Source organism: Rhinopithecus bieti, unplaced genomic scaffold (assembly GCF_001698545.2).
Source record: "Rhinopithecus bieti isolate Rb0 unplaced genomic scaffold, ASM169854v2 scaffold_32083, whole genome shotgun sequence".
Taxonomy (NCBI): Eukaryota; Metazoa; Chordata; class Mammalia; order Primates; family Cercopithecidae; genus Rhinopithecus; species Rhinopithecus bieti.
In genome coordinates this window covers 627,039-651,136 of record NW_016814096.1, presented here as the reverse complement: position 1 = coordinate 651,136, position 24,098 = coordinate 627,039, and the positions used below count along the sequence as shown (strand labels likewise).

The window sequence follows — 24,098 nt, the reverse complement described above, 5'->3', positions numbered from 1 at the left end:
CATCTCAAAACAAAACAAAACAAAACAAAAAAAAAAAAAAGGAAGAGGAGAAATTATCCAAGGAAAGAAAAAGAAAAGAAGGTTTCAAGAAGACAAAATCACATATACGAAGACCTAGAAATAACCCTAACATAGCACATTAGAACTGTAGTAATTCAGCATGGTTGTATTGGAGAATAGGGATATGAGGTAGACAGGTATCAAACTATGGAATATTATATACCAAAATAAGAATCTCACATTTTATCTTCAAGGGAATCAAGAGCCTCTCAAGAATTTTAGTATGCTGGGCACAGTGGCTCAAGCCTGTAATCCCAGCACTTTGGGAGGCTGAGACGGGTGGATCACGAGGTCAGGAGATCGAGACCATCCTGGCTAACATGGTGAAACCCCATCTCTACTAAAAAATACAAAAAACTAGCCGGGCAAGGTGGCGGGCGCCTGTAGTCCCAGCTACTTGGGAGGCTAAGGCAGGAGAATGGCGTAAACCCGGGAGGCGGAGCTTGCAGTGAGCAGAGATCCGGCCACTGCACTCCAGCCTGGGCGACAGAGCAAGACTCCGTCTCAAAAAAAAAAAAAGAAGAATTTTAGTAAGAGTTAAATGTATACTTTTTTGAGACAGGGTCTTGCTCTGTTGCCCAGGCTGGAGTACAGTGGTGTGATCATAACTCATCCTAGGTGTGACCTTCCAGGCTCAAGCAATTCTCCCACATCAGCCTCCTGAGTAGCTGGGAACAAAGATGTGTGACACCATGCCTTGCCAGTTTTTTAAATATCTTTTTATAGAGACAAGGTCTCCCTGTGTTGCCCAGGCTGGTCTTGAACTCCTGGGCTCAAGCAATTCTTCCACCTCCACTTCCTAACGTGCTGGGATTACAGGCATGGGAAACCTTGCCTGTCCTAAAGAATGGTTTGTAACCAGGCGATGCTCATGAGCATCGCCTGGTTAGTTTTTTCAAACTACATACATCCAGATCTCCCTTTCAGAAATTATTGATTAGTAGTTCTGACATGTGACATAGGACCCCATAAATTCACTCTGAAAAGTTCAAAAGAATCACTATCTTAGTCTGATAAATACTGTGCAGAACAGAGCAAACCTTAAAAAGAGAAGGCCAAGATCCTATTGCAGAAATCCAGGTAAGAAATTATGAGGGCAAAACAGTGGCAATAGTTAGATCCTTAGGAATTCTTAAAAAACACAATTGAGAAGACTTGCATGGAAGAAAGAGGAATCATGAATGACAGTGAGCCACCCATAAGGCTGAACAAACACAGACAGTTTCAATTTTGAAAGCACTGAGTTTGAGGTGTTAAAAAGAGACATACTGTGAGAAATAACTGAAAGAGGGGTAATGAATATGCCTACTTAGGACTCAGAAGAGAAATCTGAGCTGGAAATAAAAAATTGGGAATCATTACAAATTGAGTGTTTTTTGAAGTCATGGAAGTGAATGAAAATGTCCCAAAGTGAGTCACATCAGAAGTGGGCTAAGGACAGAAATTATAGGGACACTGCTTTACACATATGACCAATAATATTAATTTCCCGCTTCTCAAGGATGTTATTTGTCTGCAACTCAAAATTCCTTGCAACTCAACTGAAGTACCACTCTTCCCTCTTCCACTTAAGATATCACAGAAATAAATGAGTAATAATACTAATATAGGGTGTATTAGTCCATTTTCACACGGCTACAAAGAATGACCTGAAACTAAGTAATTTATAAAGAAAAGAAGTTTAATTGACTTACAGTTCAGCATGACTGGAGAGGCCTCAGGAAACTTATAATCATGGCAGAAGGTGAAGGGGAAGCAAGGCATGTCTTCACAAGGTGGCAGGAGAGAGAGTGAGTGCAAGGGAAACTGCCACTTTTAAACTGTCAGATGTCGTGAGAACTCCTTTACTATTGTGAGAATAGCATGGTGGAAACCACTCCCGCGAGCCAGTCACCTTCCATGAGGTCTCCCTTGACACATGGGATTACAATTTGAGATGAGATTTGGTGGGGGGGACACAGATCCAAACCATACCATTCTGCCCCTGGCCCCTCCCAAATCTCATGCCCTTTTCACATTTCAAAACTAATCACGCCTTCCCAACAGTCCCCCAAAGTCTTAACTCATTGCAGCATTAACACAAAAGTCCAAGACCAAAGTCTCATCTGAGAAAAGGTAAGTCCCTTCTGACTATGAGCCTGTCAAATCAAAGCAAGTTAGTTACTTCCAAGATACAATGGGGGTACAGGCATTAGGTAAATGCTTGCATTCCAAATGGGAGAAATGAGCCAAAACAAAGGGGCCAGGGCCCCTATGCAGGTTCAAAACCCAATAGGGCAGTCATTAAATAGTGAAGCTCCAAAATCTCCCTTGACTCCATGTCTCACATCCAGGGCACAATGATGGAAGGGGTGGGCTCCCACAGCCTCGGGCAGCTTCGCCCCTGTGGCTCGGTGGCGTACAGCCACTGCAGCTTTCACAGGTTGGCATCAAGTGCCTGTGGCTTCCCCAAGTGTGTGGTGCAAGCTTTCAGTGGATCTACCTTTCTGGGGTCTAGAGGACGGTTGCCCTCTTCTCACAGCTCCACTAGGCAGTGTCCCAGTGGGGACTCTGTGTCGCGGCTCCAACTTTACATTTCCCTTCTGCACCACCCTAGCACAGGTTCTCTCTCTGAGGGCTCTGCTCCTGCAGCAGACTTCTGCCTGAACATCCAGGCATTTCCATACATCCTCTGAAATCTAGCTGGAGGTTCCCAAACCTCAACTCTTGTCTTCTGAACACTCGCAGGCCCAACGACACATGGAAGCTGCCAATGCTTGGGCTTGCACCCTCTGAAGCAATGGCCTGAGCCGTACCTTGGTTTCTTTTAGCCATGGCTGGCACTGGGGCAACTGGGACACAGGGTGCCGTGTCCTGAGGCTAAACAGGGCAGCAGACTGGTCCCACAAAACCATTTTTCCCTCCTAGGCCTCCAGGCTTGTGATGGGAGGGGCTGCCGTGAAGATCTCTGAAAAGGCCTGGAGACATTTTCCTCCACTGTCTTGGCTATTAACATTCAGCTCCTCACTACTCATGCAAATTTGTGTAGCTTGCTTGAATTTCTCCCTAGAAAATGGGTTTTTCTTTTCTACCACAGTCAGGCTGCAAATTTTGCAAACTTTTATGCTCTGCTTCCCTTTAAATAAAAGTTCCAGTTTAAGATAATCTCTTTGTGAATGCAATGACTGAACACCTTTAGGATCAGCCAGGTTACATCTTGAATGTTTTGCCGCTTAAGAAATTTCTTCCGCCAGGTACCCTAAATCATCTCTCTCAAGTTCAAAGTTCTAGAGATCTCTAGGTCAGGGCAAAATGCTGCCAGTCTCTTTGCTAAAGTATAGCAATAGTGACCTTGGCTCCAGTTCCCAGTAAGTTTCTCATCTCCATCTGAGACCACCTCAGCCTGGACTTCATTGTCCACATCACTATCAACATTTTGGTCAAAACCATTCAACAAGTCTCTAGGAAGTTCCAAACTTTCCCACATCTTCCTGTCTTCTTCTGAGCCTTCCAAACTTCCAATGTCTGCCCAGTACCCAATTCCAAAGTCACTTCCACATTTTCAGGTTATCTTTATAGCAGTGCCCTTCTCCTAGTATCAACTGTCTGTGTTGGTCCATTTTCACACTGCTATAAAGAATGACCGCCGGGCGCGGTGGCTCAAGCCTGTAATCCCAGCACTTTGGGAGGCCGAGACGGGCGGATCACGAGGTCAGGAGATCAAGACGCATCCTGACTACACGCATGTGAAACGGCCGCGTCTCTAGTAAAAATACAAAAAACTGCCGTGGGCGACTGGCGGGCGGCCTGTAGCCGCAGCTACTCGGGAGGGACTGAGCACGGAGAATGTGCGTGACCCGGGAGGCGAGCTTGCAGTCGAGCTGAGATCCGGCCCACTGCACTCCAGCCTGGGCGACAGTGCAGACTGCCGTCTCAAAAAAAAAAAAAAAAAAGAGAGAGAGAGAGAAAAAAAAGAATGACCTGAGACTGGGTAATTTGTAAAGGAGGTTTAACTGACTCACAGTTCAACATGGCTGAAGAGGCCTCAGGAAACTTGCAATCATGGCAGAAGGGGAAGGGGAAGCAAGGCATGTCTTCACAAGGCAGCAGAGCAAGTACAGTGGAAACTGCCACTTTTAAACCATCAGATCCCAGGAGAACTCTCTCACTACTATGAGAACAGTAAGGGAGAACCCCACCCCCACAGGCCAATCACCTCCTACGAGGTCCCTCCCTTGACACATGGGGATTACAATTTGAGATGAGATTTGGGTGGGGACACAGAGCCAAACCATATCATAGGGACCAATTCTATCTTATTTAAAGACAATGAGTAATCATTCATAACTTGGTACTTTTTAATTTTTTTATTTCTTCTAAAAAATAATGGGATACATGTGCAGAACATACAGGCTTGTTACATAGGTATACATATACCATGGTGGTTTGCTGCACCTACTAACCCATCCTCTAAGTTCCCTCCCTTCTTTCCCCACCCCCCACAACAGGCCCTGGTGTGTGTTGTTCCCTTCCCTGTGTCCGTGTCATAACTTGGTACTTTTACACTCAATTACCTGAGATGCAGATTTAAGGGACAGGTAGAGGAAGAGGAAACCATAAGAAAGAATAAGAAAGTTTAACCAAAAACTTGAGAGCAAAACCAGGAATGTCTCCAAAAATTAAAGGAACTTAAGTTTCAAGAAAGGAGGACTAACTGCTGCAATAAGATTAGACAGTTAGAGAAACTGTTTGAGGAGACAGTAATAATAAATCAAGCATAGCTATGACACACATATTACATATACATTACCTGTACAATTATTACATTGTACTATCTCCTCCCACAACCCCTTGCACTACGAAGTTCTGTGGACCAGAAGGCTAGGACCAAAACAGAAAAAGCCAACTGGAACAAGAAAGCAGTTATAACAGTGGCATGAGGGAGGTAGGAAAAGGCAGGGAACAGGAAGAAGAAAGTGCCTGTAAATCCTAATTTATGGCCTAGATCTAAAATGTCCATACTGATTTTTACTCTATTTACCTTTGATCTTAAAGTTTTTGTTTACAATTTCTCATTATATTGGCAGTGTAGCTGCAGAACATTTCTACCATATGCATTTCAACATGCTCAATGTTATTTTCAAGGGAAAATTTCACCTTAAGTCTACATGTCTTTACGGAGTATATGCATGCAAAAGGCATGAGTGAAAGGCATACACAATGACAAAGTTCCTGCCATCATGACCTGTTGTTAACTATGGGGGATTAAACAGCATACAAGTGTCCAGCCAATTCTACAAAATAGAATAAAACAATATATAGCAGAGCAGGGTAAATTAATTTATTCAACAAATATTAGATGTTATGTACCAGGCAATAAGCAAGGCACTGGGGATATAATAAAAGACAAGATAAGTCTTTGAAGAGCTTACAGTTTAGTTGTGAGGCAGGGTGGTAAATAAAAGGAAACCAACTAATAAAACAATTATAAACTCTATCAAATGAATAAAGAAGAAAAAAGTCTAAACATAGACATTATGGGAGAAAGAGGACACAGTGATCAGCAATGCCTCCTGAGGAAGGGATCTTAAGCAAGCCCTGCCCCAAACCAAAGGAAGAGAAAGAACAGTTAGGAAAAGGCCTGAATTGGGAACAGTCTGGAACACAGAGAAGCTGAAAGAAGACCAGCATATTGTGAGTGTACTAAGGGAAGTGGGTGAGCAGTAGGAGATCCGTGGAAAGGTAGTAGTTACGGGTCAGACATGGAAAGCCTTGTGGGCACAATGAGTCTGGATTTCATTCCAACTGCAATGGAAAACCAAAGGATTTTTAAGCATGGGAGTGTCTAAATTACATTTTTTAAACATAGCTACCTGCTACACAACTTACCTTAGTTTCCAAACTAAAATCAATACCAAGGGAATCCTAAAATCAAAATACACCTTATAATGTCATGACCACACCCCCCATATACACATGACTACCCAAGTAGCTCCAAGTTTCAAGAGAAATTGCTTTTAAAATAAATGTTAAAGGATCTAGAGTTTAGGACAGGTGCAGTGGCTCACACCTGTAATCCCAGAACTTTGGGAGGCCGAGGTGGGTGGATCACCTGAGGTCAGGAATTCGAGACCAGCCTCACCAATGTGGCAAAACCTCATCTCTACTAAAAATACAAAAAAACTGGCCAGGTGTGGTGGTGTGTGTCTGTAGTCCCAGCTACTTGGGATGCTGAGGCAGGAGAACTGCTTGAATCCGGGAGGCAGAGGTTGCAGTGAGCCAAGACTGTGCCACTGCCCTCCAGCCTGGGCCACAAGAACGAAACTCTGACTCAAAGAAAAGGATCTAGAGTTTAATGAACTTGGCTACCAACTGGTGAATAATCTCACGTCGTCTTTTAGTTTCAAAAAAAATCAGTGAAAATATCAAATCAATAAAGCTGTTGATAAAAGATACTTCCCTTCCTTGAGCCCAATTTTAGAGAAAATAGAGGCAAAAGAGACAGATGAGTGAAACATGCTAAACTTTTCAAGAAATGAATGAGCAATAATAAAAAAGACAATCACAAGTGTGGCACAGACATGGGGAAATTGGAACATCCACGTCTTTCTTTTCATTTTTTGAGATGGAGTCTTGCTCTGCTGCCCAAGCTGGAATGCAGTGGCACAATCTCAGCTCACTTCAACCTCCACTTCCTGGGTTCAAGTGATTCCCCTGCCTCAGCCTCCCAAGTAGCTAGGACCACAGGCGTGTACCACCACGCCCAGCTAATTCTTATATTTTTTGTAGAGATGAGGTTTCGCTCTGTTGGCCAGGTTGGTCTTGAACTTCTGACCTCATGTGATCCACCCATCTCAGACTCCCAAAGTGCTGGGATTACAGGCGTGAGACACTGCGCCTGGCCCATATATTTCTGATGGGAATATAAAATGGCATAGCCAATTTAGGAGAGAGAAATTTGGCAATTCCTCAAAATGTTAAACATAAATTTGAAACAGTTCCACTCCCACATATCTACCCAGGAAACATGTTAATACAAAGTCTTACATGCAAATGTCCATAGCAGCATTATTTGCAATAAGCAAAATGTGGAAACAACCCAAATGTCCATCAAAAGAGTTCAGATAAACAAAATGTGCTATGTCTATGCAATGAAATATTATTCGGCCATATACATCATTAATGATCTTTACCAAAAATCCTATTTTATTTTGTACAAATGATACACTCAAGTTGGTTAAGCAGATGTCTGTTTTCACTAAGCAACGTTAAATTAGTAGTAAGGAATTTCCTATCTAGTGGGGTGGCAGAGTATATTTAAAAACCTATATATCAGTTCCAAACAGTATTCACAACAAAAAGAGACAGATGTTGGCATTTGTAACAGATGCCCAAGAAAAATACTGCCAAAGTCAAGGCAGCTAAGAATTTCTGTCTGCTGTTTCACAGGGAAATAATGAAATGTGATGGTGATATGGCATATGCTTGGCTACATCCATGATAACAGCCACCAAGGCCTGGAATGGACAACTCCAAAATTGCATTTCATCATCTTCCTTTTCTATTTCTGTCATCATTTGCATTATCAATCTGTCTTCTGAACAAAGACAAGATTTTTAGGTTCCAAGTTTTCCCCATTTCCAATATTTCAATATTTTTTTTGTAATGCTTTTCTTTTCTTTTGAGAAAGTATCTCATTTTGCTGCCCAGGCTGGAGTAAAGTGGTGATCATGGTTCACTGCAGCCTTGACTTCCTGGGCTCAAGTGATTCTCCTGCCTCAGCTACCTGAGTAGCTGGGATTCCAGGTGCATGCCACCATGCTCAGCTAATTATGTATGTTTTTGTAGAGACGAGGGTCTCCCTATGTTGCCCAAGCTGGTCTCAAACTCCTGGGCTCAAGAGATCCGTGCCTGCCTTGGCCTCCCAAAGCACTGGGACTACAGGCCACCGTGCCCAGCCTATGCTTTTCTTTTAAAAGAAATACATCCATCAAAGCAAATTATTTTGTGTTTGCATGTACTAACTACCTGTAAATACCAGGCATGTTTATTTAAGAGATAGACAAAAGTGGTTATATGGGCCTTGTCTGGATGGTTATTCTCTTATTTTGGCTACAAAGGAATGAGTAAAAATGAACTAACATATAGCTGGTTACTTCTCAACACATAACACAGTTCATATTTCCATGATTCAAATGTATGGGTGCTATGAAATGTTTTTTTCAGCTTTTTCAATGTATCCTTTTGTTTGTGGCATAGTCTTTCATTTACCAAATTAAATTTTCTCCCTTGTTTGAGAAACTTGTACAGCCAATTTTTCACTACATCACACTTTTATGTATTATTATTAACATAGTCTATGATTTCTGGCATTAGATAAAGGAAATCTGTCTAAAAATATATTTATCACAATTCACATCTGGATATGAACTAGATTTACAGACAAACGTTTACACATCTTTAGTTTAATACAAGAATTTAATAACATTTTAGGGTAGAAAAGAATATTTTCAGGTGAACCAAAATCCAAAATTGCATTATTCATTTTATACTCAATGTGCTGTTCTTTCCTTACAAACTTTTAGAAAAGTAATCTGAAATAATTTAGAAGCTTAAAAAGTTTGATGCTTCTGTTTTCCTAAGAAAATTCCACAAATTCGTAAGCCAAAGACTTACAATAAAACCAGTAGTATTTTATCCTGTTGTAACTGTACTATTATACTATTAACTATGTTGTAACTATACTACTTATACTATTTCAATTGTACTATAATATTAGAAGATTGACTTCAAGTACTAAAACCAATAAAATATGTATAGATTGCCTTAAAATATCCTACCTATTGTAGTTATGTCAAAAAAAATTTAAGTCTGGCTGGGCGCAGTGGCTCACGCCTGTAATCCCAGCACTTTGGGGGATCGAGGCAGGTGGATCGAGGCGGGCGGATCATGAGGTCAGGAGATCGAGACCATCCTGGCTAACATGGCGAAACCCTGTCTCTACTAAAAAATACAACAAAAATCAGCCATGAGTGGTGGTGTGCGCCTGTAGTCCCAGCTACTCGGGAGGCTGAGGCAGGAGAATGGCGTGAACCCGGGAGATGGAGCTTATAGTGAGCCGAGATCGTGCCATTGCACTCCAGCCTGGGTGACAGAGCAAGACTCCGTCGCAAAAAAAAAAAAAAAAAAAAAAAAAAAAAGTTTTTTGTTTCAGAGTTCTCTTTCATACTACGGTTGAAAGAGGTACATAGCCTGATATTTGCTTTGAAATGATACATGGGAGTAGGGAGAGAAAGTATGTAGGGATATACATGAAAGACCCACCATGTGCTAAAATTGTTGAAGGTGGGTAATCAGGGGTTCATTATACTTTTCTCTCTAAATTTGTTTGGTTTGAAATTTTCTGTAAAAGTGTTGTTGTTGGCCAGATGCAGTGGCTCATGTTGATAATCCCAGCACTTTGGAAGGGTCAGGCAGGAGGGTCACTTAAGCCCAGAAGTTTGAGACCACCCTGAGAAAATAGCAAGACCCCATCTCTACAATGAACAAAAACAAAAATAAACCCAAATTTAGCCAGGCATGGTGGCACATGCCTGTAGTCCTAGCTACTTGGGAGGGTGAGGTGGGAGAATCGCTTGAGCCCAGAAGCTTCAGGTTGCAGTGAGCCACTGCACTCTAGCCTGGATGACAGGATAAGACCCTGTCTCTTAAAAAAACAGAGTTTTGCTCTTGTTGCCCTCACTGGAGTGCAGTGGTGCAATCTCGGCTCACTGCAACCTCTGCCTCCCAGGTTCAAGCGATTCTCCTGCCTCAGCCTCCCAAGTACCTGGGATTACAGGCATGCGCCACCACACCTGGCTAATTTTGTATTTTTAGTAGAGACAGGGTTTCACCATATTAGTCAGGCTGGTCTTGAACTCCTGACCTCAGGTGATCCACCTACCTCAACCTCCCACAGTGCTGGGATTACAGGTGTGAGCCACCGTGCCCAGCCCCAATTTTTTTTAACTGAAAAAAAAAAAAAAAAAAAACCTAAAAAATAGTCTTTTTTATAGTAGAGAAAATCAACTTTAAGGTGGCTAATTCTTGTTTTGCACCAGGAATTCACAACAAAGTTTAATGTAAAGGAAGAAATTATAATAAATTTTAGAGGAGTATATATTTTAATACAAGTTATGCACTAAAAAAGATTTTATAACATTAATCAAATGTCATAACACACAAGTTTACTATCTTTTAAATTTCCCCTAATAAGCATATCTGTTAAGAGCAAATAGTAGGCTGGGCACGGTGGCTCAAGCCTGTAATCCCAGCACTTTGGGAGGCCAAGACGGGCAGATCACGAGGTCAGGAGATCGAGACCATCCTGGCGAACACGGTGAAACCCCGTCTCTACTAAAAAATACAAAAAACTAGCCGGGCGTGGTGGCGGGTGCCTGTAGTCCCAGCTCCTCGGGAGGCTGAGGCAGGAGAATGGTGTAAACCCGGGAGGCGGAGCTTGCAGTGAGCCGAGATCGCGCCACTGCACTCCAGCCTGGGCAACAGAGCGAGACTCCATCTCAAAAAAAAAAAAAAAGAGCAAATAGTAGACATACTGTGAAGTATGCTTGATATCTATGAGGATACTGCTAACATGACCTTCTTAAAAGGCAGCCCAGTAGATCAAGGTTAATTAGCTGGTATACTAGATTAGCTTTTTAAAGCAAGTTTGGAACCTTCAACTCCTATGCCTTACTAATTGTCTTAGAAACAATTTTAATCATTACCATGTTAGAGGATCAGATTTGAGTCAAAAACCTGCTGTTTAAAAAAAAGTAACACAAAAGTATTAACAAATAGCAAAAGACCATCTCTAAGTTTTGGGTTTCTTGAGGAGCTGGGGTTTTCCGCATAGGCACAGTTCTACTTAATTCCGATCCTTCCAAATGGTTCACACTTTTACTCTGGCCTCATTCCACCAGTGCCTTGTGGCTCTGGCCAAATCAAACTCTGACTTGAAGTAGTTTAATATCTGTTTAAGTGAAAATAGTACCAGCTGCTTTACCAGAGTAGTGTTCATCTTGCAGTTTTGCTCAACATGAGAAATGTTTTAAAACGTTAAGCCATCTGATTTAAGCAGATCCACGCAAAAGTATTTTAGCTTATCCACATATTTGTGTTTGCTTCACTGGGTCAGACAAATCTGGTCTCAAATTACTTAAACAGGATCAGTGATCACACAGTAATGAGAATGATGGCATTAGGCCATATGAAAATGTCATTAGTTTACGTTTAGTTACACCCCATAAATGCCTACATGCCTAGCAACATACGAGAAGCTACACGGTAAGGATCCCTAAAGAGTCTTTAACTTACAGAGGCCAAATTTAAACTCTGAAATATTAGACAAGTAAAAGCAGAATATTCCCCATTAAACATATTCTTTATTAAATCAATATTCACTTAACACTTATTATATGCCAGGCAAGTGGGGGGAAACACAGCTGAAGTTCTACTGTCAAAAAACACCCAAGCTAAAGGACAGAGACTACAATAAACAAGAACAGAGAAGTATTTTTATCAAGGATTGATAAATGTTACGAAGAAAACTTAAGCAGGGTTGATGGTGATGGGGGTGCATACCACTCTTTTGAGGGTACTAAGGAGAGGCCACTGATCAACATGAGGAACTTATGCAGATTATCTCAGGGAAAAGTGGTTCTGGCACAGGAAAAAGCACAAAGCCCGTAGATAAGAGCATTCCTAACACCATTCAAGGAACAGTGAAAAAACAGTGTGTTTCATTCAAAGATAAAAGAGAAGATGGTTCTGCAAAAAAAAAAAAAAGCAAAATGAGTGGATATACTGAAATCAGGCCCACATCCTCTCATTTACCTCTTCATATTATACAACATCCATACACACATTCATATTCACTGCTAGCACATTAAGAAATGCTCACTACTGGCTGGGCACGGTGGCTCACACCTGTAATCCCAGCACTTTGGGAGGCCAAGGTGGGTGGATCACGAGGTCAGGAGTTAGAGACCAGCCTGGCCAGCATGGTGAAACCTCGTCTCTACTAAAAACACAAAAATTAGCCGAGCGTCGTGGTGCATGCCTGTAATCCCAACTACCCAGGAGGCCAAGGCAGGAGAATCACTTGAACCTGGGAGTTGGAGGTTGCAGTGAACTGAGATTGCACCACTGCACTCCAGCCTGGGTGACATAGCAAGACTCTGTTTCCCACCACCCCTGCACCACCGCCAAAAAAAAGAAAAAAAGAAATGCTTACTCTTGCCTTGACTGCAGAAAGGCCTAGACTGGAAAGCCCCGGCTAGACTGGCCTGAGTCAATGTAAGGAAACTGTGTTAGTAGCAGCCTAGCAACAGAAAGTCACCTAGCATGTGGCTGAAATTAAAACACCAGAAGCAGCAACAGGGATAAACGTTAAACAAAGAAATAAGATTTCCTGTAAGCAAGTTAACCCAAGGAACAGGTAATTTTTTTTTACAAAACTTGTAGTCTCATTTCAACTAGGGGCAAAAGAAACTTATTGGGGCCGGGCATGGTGGTTCATCCCTGTAATCCCAGCACTTTGGGAGGCCGAGGCAGGTGGATCACTTGAGGTCAGGAGTTCCAGAGCAGCCTGCCCAACACAGTGAAACATCATCTCTACTAAAAATACAAAAATTAGCTGGGTGTGGTGGTGGGCATCTGTAATCCCGACTACTCAGGAGGCTGAGGCAGGAGAATTGCTTGATCCCAGGGGTGGAGGTTGCAGTTGTAGTGGACTGAGATTGCGCTACTGCACTCCAGCCTGGGCGACACAGCAAGACTATGTCTCACAAACAAATAAAAAACTTACTGAAGCACTCTGTTTCCCAATGTAACATTTTTTCTTCTCATTTCAAAAGTTAGCAATTTCAAGTCATTGTTCAACTATCACTTCCATGAGCCTCCCCAGTCCACCTTGTTTGTAAATCAGAAACGCCTCCCCCATCCACATTCCATTCTTCCTTACTCTGCTTTTCTTTTTCTGGTATCACCTCCCAACATACTAGATAATGTACAGTTATGTTCATTTTTTAATCAACTGTCTCAGGATCTTGGTTTTGTTCTCACGTGTATCCCAAGCCCCCAGAACAGTGTCTAGAATATGAGAGGTGCTTCAGGTCAGTTCAAATCTCTGAACTACCCATCCCTATGGCAACTATTCAATTTGGTATAAGCCCATGTCCGCAAGTTTTCTCCAAAACTTTTAGCAAAAGTACGCTCTGGGGAAATGATTCTAATTTTTTAAATAATGGAAAATATAACCTCCCAGCATCAATGTTAAATCACAAAGACCCAACATCCTTCTTTAAAGTAGTTTATCATTAAACCTCTTTCTGACTTCATTTGCCAATTCTATTTAATCCCATACCCTCAACTTCCCAAAAGGATTTTTCCCTGAAAGCTTATGATTAATAGCACAGTTTTTGAAGTTACACCTCCTGGGTTCAAATCTTGCCTCTGTCACTTACTAGCAGTGATGTTGGACAAATTAATAAATCTCTCTTTGCTTGAGTTTCCTTGTCTATAAAATGGGCTAACAATAGTACCTATATTCTAGAATTATTGTGAGAAGTTAAATGAAATAACACTATAAAATTATTAGGCCAGTGCTCAGCACATAGTAGGCATGTAATAGACACTATCACCTACAACGGCAAAGGCTCAGTTCTCAGACCTTCATTCTTCACCCCCAAAGACCTTATCTCTGAGATTCCACTATTGTCTCTATACAAATGTCCAGACTCCTAAACTCAGCTCTCTGGTCTTGTCAGCTAAGGACAAATACTTCGGGGAAAACAGAAGTGTTAGAACAAAGGAAACCTGGTGGGACTTTAGATCTGTTGGTCAAGGAAGGTCTTTGTAAAGAGACAATATTTAAGGAGAGATAAGAATGTCAAGAAGCCAACACTGACGAGATCCAGATCAGTGGTTCTCAAAATCTCCTCACTGGACAAGCAGCATAAGAATTACCTACGAACTTGTTAGAAATGCAAATTCTTAAGCTCCACCCAAGACCTACGGATTCAGAAACTCTGGAGTTGGGCCCAGCAACCTATGTTTCAACAAGCTCTCCAGGTGGTTCTGAAGTACCACTGAGCTACAGTAAGATCCTGCCAGGGAAGGGAACTGCCAGGCTTATTCTTGCCTTGGGACATTTGCACTTGCTGCTTCCTCAGATCACTGGGAAGTGCACTTCCTCCAGGAGAAAATTTTCTTAATTCTTTGCTTGCCCAACTCCTTCACCCAAGAATGTAAACTCCACAAGAACAGAGATTTTGTGTGGGTTTTTTGTCGTTTTTTTGAGACAGGTCTCACTCTCTTTGCCCACGCTGAAGGGCAGTGGCGTGATCATGGCTGACTGTAGCCTCCACCTCCCAGGCTCGAGTGATCCTCCCACCTCAGCCTCCTGAGTAGCTGGGACCACAGGCGCATGCCACCACGCCAGGCTAATTTTTGTATTTTTGTGGAGACGGGGTTTCACCATGTTGCCCAGGCTGGTCTCAAATTCCTGAGCTCAAGCCATCAGCCCATCTTGGCATCCCAAAGTGCTGGGATTATGGGCACAAGTCACCACACCTGGCCACTCCCTATCCTTGAGAGTGGAGAGACTAAACTCCATGATCTGTCATCAGAAGCCCTCTACAATCTAGTACCAATGCTCTATGATACAGTGTTACTCCGCTGAGCTCCCCAATGAACCACACCTTTGTGTAGTTTCCCTCCCATGATGATTCTGCAATGGACCAGGAACTGCTTTGACCAACACACTGGCAGAAGTGATGCTATGCCAGTTCAAGGCCCAGTCCATAACTGGCCTGGCAGATTCCATTTCCTCCCTCTTGGAACACTTGTTCTTGGAAGTTCCTTCTTTGTACTAATCCCTTATTCCACTATGCAACGTTAGCAATAATTCAGATCAGTTTGTATGCAATCTACCTGACAAATGCTACCATGATCCCCCTTGAACTCAATATAATTTCCCCACTAAGTCCCTGAAGTATTTTTGTACCTCTTGAAAAGGAATAGTCTGACAAGTATTAATAGCATAGTTATTTCATTCATTCATTGCATGTTTAATGGTACAATGCATCAGACATTGTTCTAAGTGCTGACAATAAAGTTAATAATCTATATGCTATTCTATATGCTAGACATCACTCTAAATACTTTTCTAAGTTTTCCCATTTAATCTTCAAGAATTCGAAAAGTGTCCTCATTTTACATAAGGAAACTGAGGCACAGAGAGGTTAAGAAACTTGTCTAAGATCATACTGCAAGTGGTGGAGTCAAAATACAAACTCAAACATTCTGACTCCAGAGCTTATGCTATCAACTACTATACTAACCTGCCTTGTACAGATGTGAACAAGACAAAGATGTTCCTGTTCTCATGGAACATGCATTCTATCAGTGATGGTTAGTGGTATCGGGAAAGAGTGGTAATAAATGATACATATAAATCAACAAAATTACTCCAGAGAGTAAGAATGCTCTGAAGAAGTAAAACTATCATGTGTTAGTGACGTGCCGTTACTTTAGACACAGCAGTCAGAGAAGGCCTTTCTGAGAAGGTAATATGTGGGAAAAGACCTAACTATCAGCAAAAGCAGAAGCAGCAAAGCAAAGACCTGGAAAGAAAACTTCAGTTAAAGAGAACAGCTGGTGCAAAAGTCCTAAGACACAAATAATCTTAGCATGTTTCAGGAACAGAAGTAAAGCCAGTATGGCTGAAGGATGGTGGCTGGAGGGGAATGACACGAAGTTGGATAAATTAGCTGAGGCTTAGATCATGCAGGGCTTTGTAGGCCACGATAAGTCATTGGATTTTTCTTTCTTTTTTTTTTTAAGAAGGAGTCTTGCTCTGTCACCCAGGCTGGAGTACAGAGGCGCCATCTTGGCTCACTGCAATCTCCGCCTCCTGGGTTCAAGCTAGTCTCCTGCCTCAGTCTCCCGAGTAGCTGGGACTACAGGCGCCTGCCATCATGCCCAGCTGATTTTTGTATTTTTAGTAGAGACAGCGTTTCGCCATGTTGGCCAGGCTGATTTCAAACTCCCGGCCTCAAGTGATCTGCCTGCCTCAGTCTCCCAAAGTGCTGGGATTACAGGTATGGGTCACCACACTCGACCAAGTCATTGGATGTTACTGATTAACACTGGAAGGTTCTAAGCAGGGTAATGACATTACCTGACTTATACTTTTGAAAAGTTAATTCTGGCTGTTGCATACTTAATAAATTATAGAAGGCCTAAAAGGAAGCAAGAAAAGCAACAAGAGGCAACTGCAGTAATCCATGCAGGAAATTACGGATATGGAGACTGAACCAACAGGATTTGCTGAGGGACTCGATATGGGAAGGAATGAAATGAATCATGGGTGGCTCTAACCTTCTGGACATAAGTAATGGAGTAAATGGCGATAATAATTACTGAGGTGGGGAAGGCTAGAGGAGGCCCAGGTTGACAGGGTGACAATCGACAATCATGTTTTGGACGTGTCATTTTGGAAATACCTATTCAATATTCAAATGAAGATGTCAGATGCTAGATATGAATCCAGAGATATAAATTTGAAAGTCATCTCATATATACGGCAACTACACCTAGGGTCAGTGGAGAGAGAAGAAAAAAGGACAGAACTCCAAGTTTCTGAGCACTTCAACATTTAGAAGCCAAGCAGAGAGGAAGCAAGTGCATTACCCTGTCACCCTCCAGATCACAAGTTCTTTAAGAGGCAAGACAGTGTTTTCTTCATGTTTGTGGCACCCTGCAGAACTTAGCTGAGAAACAGAAACTCAGAGATAGTCACTACATTTTAATGAGTGATTGCATGCTTGTCACTTGATTTCTCAAGCTTTCACTGCAGAAATATAGTAACTCAAGGAGATACAGGCAACACTGCCTTAACAATTGTAGGTACTCAAATATTTGTTTAATGAATGAAAGAAAACTATGTTTTGGTACACATATTTTACTACTCATTGTTCCAGAGAACATAGCAAGGAAAGGAAGAAACAAGTAGTAGCCCATATCCCCATGCTGCTAACCAAAGATAATCACAAACTTACCCTTCATCTTGGTCCCAATTACAGGGTAGAGGGGGAACGGCAGTAGAGGCTGCAGCAGGAAGAAAGCGGCTTCCAATTCCCACACTGAAGCAGAGTTCTGGCTTTCATGATATAAGCATGTATTAAGCACCAACTATATGCCATGGATTAAAGTAAATACTAAGTACTACAAATATAACAGCAAAACAGATAGGGTTCCTCAAATAACCTCCATTCTGAAGAAGACACATATTACATAGACAATACATAGGTATATTTCTAAGAATATGAAAGTAAAATAAAATATTCTGTGAAAACATACACCATTGCACAAAGCAACAAGGAGTGAGGGTTGAAAATACTGCAGGTTTCTCACATGAGATACCTTAAGAAGTCAGGGTGTGAGGTGGGGATAGGGTGAGAGTTATCTAGGTGAAGGTAAAGACGATGAATGAAAACATTAAGGTAAGAAGGAATTTAGGATGATTCAAAGAATTTAATATGGGCCAGTGCTAGGCATGGTGGCTCATTCCTGGGAGGCTAAGGCAGGAAGACTGCTTGAGGCCAGGAGTTCCGGACCAGCCTGGTCAACATAGCAATACCTCATCTCTAGAAAAAATTTTAAAATTAGCCAGGTGTGGTGGCACATGCCTGTAGTCCCAGCTACTTGGGAGGATCACTTGAGCCCAGGAGGTCGAGGCTACAGTAAGCTATGTTCATACCACTCTACTCCATCCTAGGCGGCAGAGTTAGACCGTGTCTCAAGAATAAAAAAGAAAATAAATTTAAAAAAAATAGGTCAGTAAATGCAGAGTCATACAGAGCACATTACAGTTTGTGTGTGTGTGTGTGTGTCTGTGTGTGTGTGTGTGTGTGTGTGTGTGTGAGACAGAGAGAGAGACAGGTTCTCCCTCTGTCACTCAGGCTGAAGTGCACCATCACAGCTCACTGCAACTTCCACCTCCCAGGCTCCAGCCATCCTCCCACCTCAGCCTCCAGAGTAGCTGGGACCACAGGCGCAAGCCACCATGCTTGGCTAATTTTTTTCTATTTATTTTTTGTAGAGCTAGGGTTTCATCACATTGCATAGGCTGGTCTCAAACTCCTGGGCTCAAGCAATACTCCCACCTCAGCCTCCCAAAGTGCTGGGATTACAGGCGTGAGACACCACTCCTGACCATATTACGGATGTTTAAAAACGTGACCCTAATATGTAGGAGTAGCCACGGAAAGGCTTTAAGCAAAGGACCAAGAGCAAACTTGTAGATCTGTGTTTTTAAAAATCACTCTGGATGGTTTAAGAAGAATGAATTGAAGGGAGGAAAGAAAAGGTCCAAGATGACTAAGTTAGAAAGCTACAGCAGTTGTCCAAGTGAAAAATAATGGTGGCTTGGATCAGCTGGAGCAGTGGATACAAAAGAAGCGGAGAGTTTCAAGACATTAGATTCAAAAGCAGTAGGTCTTAGTGACTAAGCACACAACTCCCACCGTCTGGCCTGGGCAACTAGGTGGACAGAGGTATGACTTAATGACTTACTGAGATAGGCCTCACTAGAGAAGCAGAGGTGTGATGCATGGGGAAAGCGTATCATTAAGCTCAAGTAAAAGGTCAAAGAGGTAGTTGGTTATGTGATCAGGTTCTCAGAGGAGTCTGCTCAAATATGGGCATCTCCACTGAGATAGTATTTAAAAGCATGGACATGGATGTGAGTCCTCAGGAGAAAGCAAGGAATGAACAAGAAATTTACCAATCCCAAGCCCTGAGGAAACATTAACATGCAGAGATTAGACAGAAGAGGAGTAAACACCAGTGAAGAACAGGAAAAAGCAGTGGGCCAGAAAAGTAGGAGGAAAACCAGGCAAGTGCCGTGCTATGGAAGTGAAAAGGAATATATTTCAACTAGGAAATGGTCAACAGTGACAAAGAACACTGAAATAAGGATATTAACGATGCTTAGGTTTCCAGGCCAACTCACAGAAGCTCATTTCACATATAGGTGGATTACAGCATTCCACTATCTTACAATAAAGCAGTGCAGTTACACTGGCCATCACGCAGGCTCCAGATCCACAATGCCCAGTTTTCAATCACAGCTCCACTATTTACTAGCTATATAGCTGTAGGTATAAATTACTTCATGTCTCTTATCCCTCAGTTTCCTCATCCATAAAAGGATGGTAAAAAGAAGGCCTACCTCAAAGGATTTTTACAATGAATTTTGATAAATGAATGTGTGTATGTATATGTGACTTAAAACAGCTAGCACAAATTAGTTGCTCGTGAGGTAAATGACAGCTACTATTACTTACAACATGGTTTCCATGGGAAAAAACTTTCTGAACTCTAACAGTGGAAGTTTGTCTGAAATAACCTTTTATTAACTTGAGATTGTTCTTACTCCTTACAAATTATGATCTTTAAGGCCTTTTTCCAAAAACCTTGAGGAAAACTCTAGATTTGAAATGTACCAAACAAATGTCCATCATATAGAAACTGACAGGTTTTAGAAGAGCTAATCATTACTTTGGTTTTTCAGAGGAGTATTTATCATACTCATTATACATCATACTAAAAAAAAATTGCATTAGGAATTCTAAAATTGGTGCCAAAAATCATTTCAAGTTAGAAGGCGAAAAACAGGCCAGGCACAGTGGCTTACACCTAATCCCAGCACTTTGGGAGGCCAAAATGGCCGGATCACCTGAGGTCAGGAGTTCGAGACCAGCCTGGCCAATGTAGTGAAACTCCATCTCTACTAAAAATACAAAAATTACCATCCTGGCCAATGTGGTGAAACCCCAACTCTACTAAAAATACAAAAATTAGCCAGGCGTGGTGGCAGGCGCCTGTAATCCCAGCTACTCAGGAGGTTGAGGCAGAATGATTGCTTGAACCCAGGAGGTAGAGGTTGCAGTGAGCTGAGATCACGCCAATGCACTCCAGCCTGGGCAACAAGAGTGAAATTCCATCGCAAAAATAAATAAATAAATAATAAATAAAACTATTTAAATACAAAATATTTCCATTCCCTTACTTTCTGGTGCATATTCAAATACAAACACATCGATTATCACCATAAAACAGCCTGCCTCTTCCTGTTGTGACCAAGATATAAGTATTACGTACAGAATAGGGCAGTGGATCTGCAGACTCCTGATGACCTTCTTATTTCCCAAGTCATGCAAAGGTATTTACAACATCCAAAACTGCACCCCAAAAGGTATTTCCAACTGCGTGGTGTTCAGCAAAGGACATGTTCGTTCATTTAGTTCCTAACACTAACTGAAAAGAGCACAAATAAATGAAGATTTATATGGCCAGTCCTTATTCCTGCACTTTCCAAGTACCTAGCAAGTACTCTCTGAGAAATATTCACAAATCTCTCTATAAGCCCTATTTAAGGTAAAATGCTCGAGTTTCCCACTGTATTTTTCAACTGTTAGTACCATAAAACTACCTAATAACTAACAGAGCTGTTGTATTCAAAAAAAGTATTGTTTCAAACTCATGAAAAGCTCTTTATCATGTACTTTCCCATAAACTGATGAAAATGATGTATTTCAAGACCAAGAAGGCATAAAGTAGGATGTTAGATCCCTGTCGGCAACAACTGAATGTCATTACCATCTGTCAGCTTCTGAATAGGTTACAGGAAACAAGGTGTCAGACAGGCTAATTCTTTACGGATAAGCATCCATATTACATCATCACAACTAGTACTCATTTGCACCTTCAGAAGAAACTGCCACAAAGGGGAACAAAAACATTCAACTGATACGTGCATTATGAAAAGCTTTTAAAATGGTATAAAATATAAATAAGCTTCTGAAATGTAGAATATTTAGACTTACAGGGCGTATTTCAGATTTGCTATTTTTGATATAACTGAAATCAAAGAGGAATATTTGCACAGTTTCAGGAATAAAATGAGGTCTAATTCAGAAGTGTGTGTAACTCTGTACAGATGGCCTGATCCCAATACAAGATGTTAACAAAGCAGGTTGGCGGGGGAGGGGGGTAAACCTGCATTTTCTATGCTGTATTTTAGCTAATTCCCGCCCCCCTCATTTTTTAAAAAAGCAGAGGGAGAGGGCATGGGGGGTAACATTTAAGATTCAATAACTTCCATTAAACAGAAAATAAATCTCCTTTAGATTATGTGTGCCAAGTGAATCTACTTACTGTTTTCAAGTGTGTTTGGGAAGTCATTCCGTGTTACTCTGATAAACAAATTTGGAAAACATGACAAGTAGATTTTAGTTTCTTGCCTCAGAAGCATTCTACTAAAAGAAGTAACTAGGTAGTATTTCAGTTTCATTTACCTAATAAAATACTTTTCATTTAAAACATAAAAAATGTGGCACAAATACCTATCATGCTGTTCAATGATGAGAAAGTAACTTTAATTTGTAAATTATCCTAGTCAATGCAAAATGCTACTTCAAAAAGGACAGTCAAATTACCATCAAAAAGAAATAACGGTGAAGTGCTAACCGTCTTTCATAAAACTCCTTAAAATGGCTTACTTGTATGTAACACAAAATTATGGCTATTTCTGAAAGGTTTCAGCATTTAATTACTTAGCTCCAAATTGGCACATCACATTATTTTTGTTAACTCCCAGGTCTTTCAAACAAAGGGCCTAAAATTTTCTGAGAAAGCTTATATCCCTATTCTTGAAGCAAATTTTTCTCATGCTTTCACAATCATCCCAATGGACAATCTAAGACAAAGACCAGCTACTCTTCACACTTATATGCTCAATCATGACCGTGGAACTTTCATAAAAACAAAGAAGATAACCTGGAACACGGTAATGTATAAACTTAAAACAAAAGTTCACTTCTGTCGTGAAAAATAATGAAGAAATCTGATGAGATAATAAAGCCACGAAGCTTCCTGTTGGTAGCTGAGGATGAAGTCATTAGCAACCCAGGATTCCCTGGTCCATGTAATCAGAAGCTGCACCTACCAGATTCTGTATTGTTCGGGAGAGGTGGCTTTAAAACACCCCGCTCACCAATCCTCCAAACCAGACCACGCCTTCCAGTTATCATTCAAATGGAACCGTTTCACAGTGTGGCACTACTATACTACACATTTCCCGCGAGCTTAAATATCAAGTAGGAGTCAACATTTTAGATTCCCTTGGTCATGCTGCAGGAAAGATGAACTCTTGAACCTCTTGCTACATAATGCACCCGGACTTTAGAGGCCGAGATGGAGAACTATGCTTTGGTTCTTCAACCTTTATGGCCTTCACTACCCCCACCCCAACCTCCGCCCCATTTCTTCCCAACTCTCCGTCACCCCGAGGCACAGAAGGCAAAGAAAGATTCCTTACTTCCTGCTGTTAAAAGGGGAGGAAACCAAAGAGCAACTTTGAACGAGTGGAAGAGAAATCGCCTGAATCTTGGCCACCAGCGCAAACATATGTCACCCGGCCCTGGAAGCCGCGTTCGCGCCCTGCCGAGCCCCCTCTTCTGCCCTGCGCCCCGGGGGTTCTCCCGTAGCCCAGCCCTCCCGGGTCCCCCAGTGTCTCCGGGACGCGGCTCCGCGACTCCACCTCTCCCGCCTCCGCAACCCTCGCACGCCGGGGTCCCCAAGACTGCATTGTCGGCCACCCAGGTTCCAATACAATGGATCGCCACTACCCCAAACTCTTCGGCGCCCCCTTCGGACCCCCGGCGCCAATCTTGGGTCTCCCAGATCCCGAGTTCAGCCACGAGCCCAAACTTCACCATGTGAGAGCCCAGGACCCCAGAGGTGACGGAGCCCCACGACTCCCGCCCAGCTCTCCCTTCACCTGCCGTCCCCAGGCATGAGTCCTGCACCGGGTGCCCCCACCCACCCGCGACCACCCCGTAGGAGTCATCAGCCGCCTCCCCCGAGCTGGGCGAGGGCGAGCGAAGGGCTCCCCGCCCGGCCCAGACCTCTGGGCGGCGCTGCAACCGAGCGAAGGCCCCAAACGCATCCCCGGCCTTTCCTGGTCCACCGCGACCCCGCCGCCCACCCTCCCTACCTGGCCTTGAGGCTGGGGCTGCTGCCGCTGCTGCAGCTGCCGCTGCTGCAGCTGCTGCTGGCGGCGGCGGCGGCGGCTCGGGGTTCGTAGGCCCAGGCTGGGGCGGGGGGCTGCGCCGCGGCGCTGGCGGGGCGGCGGGGGGCGGCGCGCGGCGGCTCGGTTTGAAGCCCGAGGTCGCTGTTCCTGTCCATCGTGGGGGTGGCGTAGGGAGGGCGGCAGGCAGCGGATCCTCCAGGGCTCCGTGTGAGGGGGCGGGCAGGGAGAGGGCGGAGGAAAGAGGAGGCGGCGGGGAGGGAGCTGCCCCTCACATGGCCCCGGCGGAGCAGGCGGGAGAAGGCGCCTGTCGAGTCTGGGCGCAAAGACCCGGGCCGCGGCGGGCGGCGAGACCCCAGCTGGGCGTCAGGGAAGCGGAGGCACCCGCGGCCGGACTCGCGGCCGACGGCGGCGGCGGCGCGGCGCCGCTGCGCCCATGTTGGTGGATTTCCCGAGGATGCACCTCCCGCCCCCCTCCGCCCCACGGCCTCGCCCCGCCTCCCCTCTGAGCCCCGCGCTTGCCGCTCGCGGGGCGGGCGCGGCAAGGCCTCCGCCGCTGCCGGACGCTTCGCGAGACAGCTGAGGCCGAGGAGGCCCAGGCCCGGCCGACTTCAGGGACTCCGAGGGGCGCCCGCCGGCCGGAGCCCGCGAACCGCAGACTTCTCGCCCTTCGCAGCCCCGAAGGGAGGTGTCCGCACTCGCCGCGTCCCGCGTGGGAAGGGACCGCGCCTGGCTATCGCCCCGCGCGGGGGAGGGGAAGTGGAGCGGAACCCAGGGTAGGGCGCTGCGCAGGGGTGGCCGGGTCATGCTTTGCTTGGAGCTCACTATTTGACCCTTCAGGTTATTTTGAGGGACTCCAGTACTCAGTTCTCTGATCGCGATTTCTTTCCCTGCGCCCCAATCCAGAAACAGCTGAGCGGGC

The 24,098-nt window shown here is 43.6% G+C and overlaps 2 protein-coding genes across 2 annotated transcripts in view; one reads left to right on the top strand and one right to left on the bottom strand.

Annotated features, from left to right (window-relative positions):
* QSER1 (glutamine and serine rich 1) overlaps window positions 1-23,241 on the bottom strand; it is an 85,497-nt gene extending 62,256 nt beyond the window's left edge. Inside the window, exon 1 of the mRNA XM_017849725.1 lies at window positions 23,144-23,241. The gene's annotated coding sequence lies outside the window, so the exon portion shown is untranslated. The remainder of the gene's footprint in view (window positions 1-23,143) is intronic.
* The window catches only part of LOC108513805 (translation initiation factor IF-2-like), a 37,973-nt gene continuing 36,635 nt past the window's right edge, over window positions 22,761-24,098 (top strand). The window contains exons 1-2 of the mRNA XM_017849671.1: window positions 22,761-22,865; window positions 23,351-23,952. Coding sequence (XP_017705160.1) covers window positions 22,761-22,865; window positions 23,351-23,952 — 707 coding nt within the window. The remainder of the gene's footprint in view (window positions 22,866-23,350; window positions 23,953-24,098) is intronic.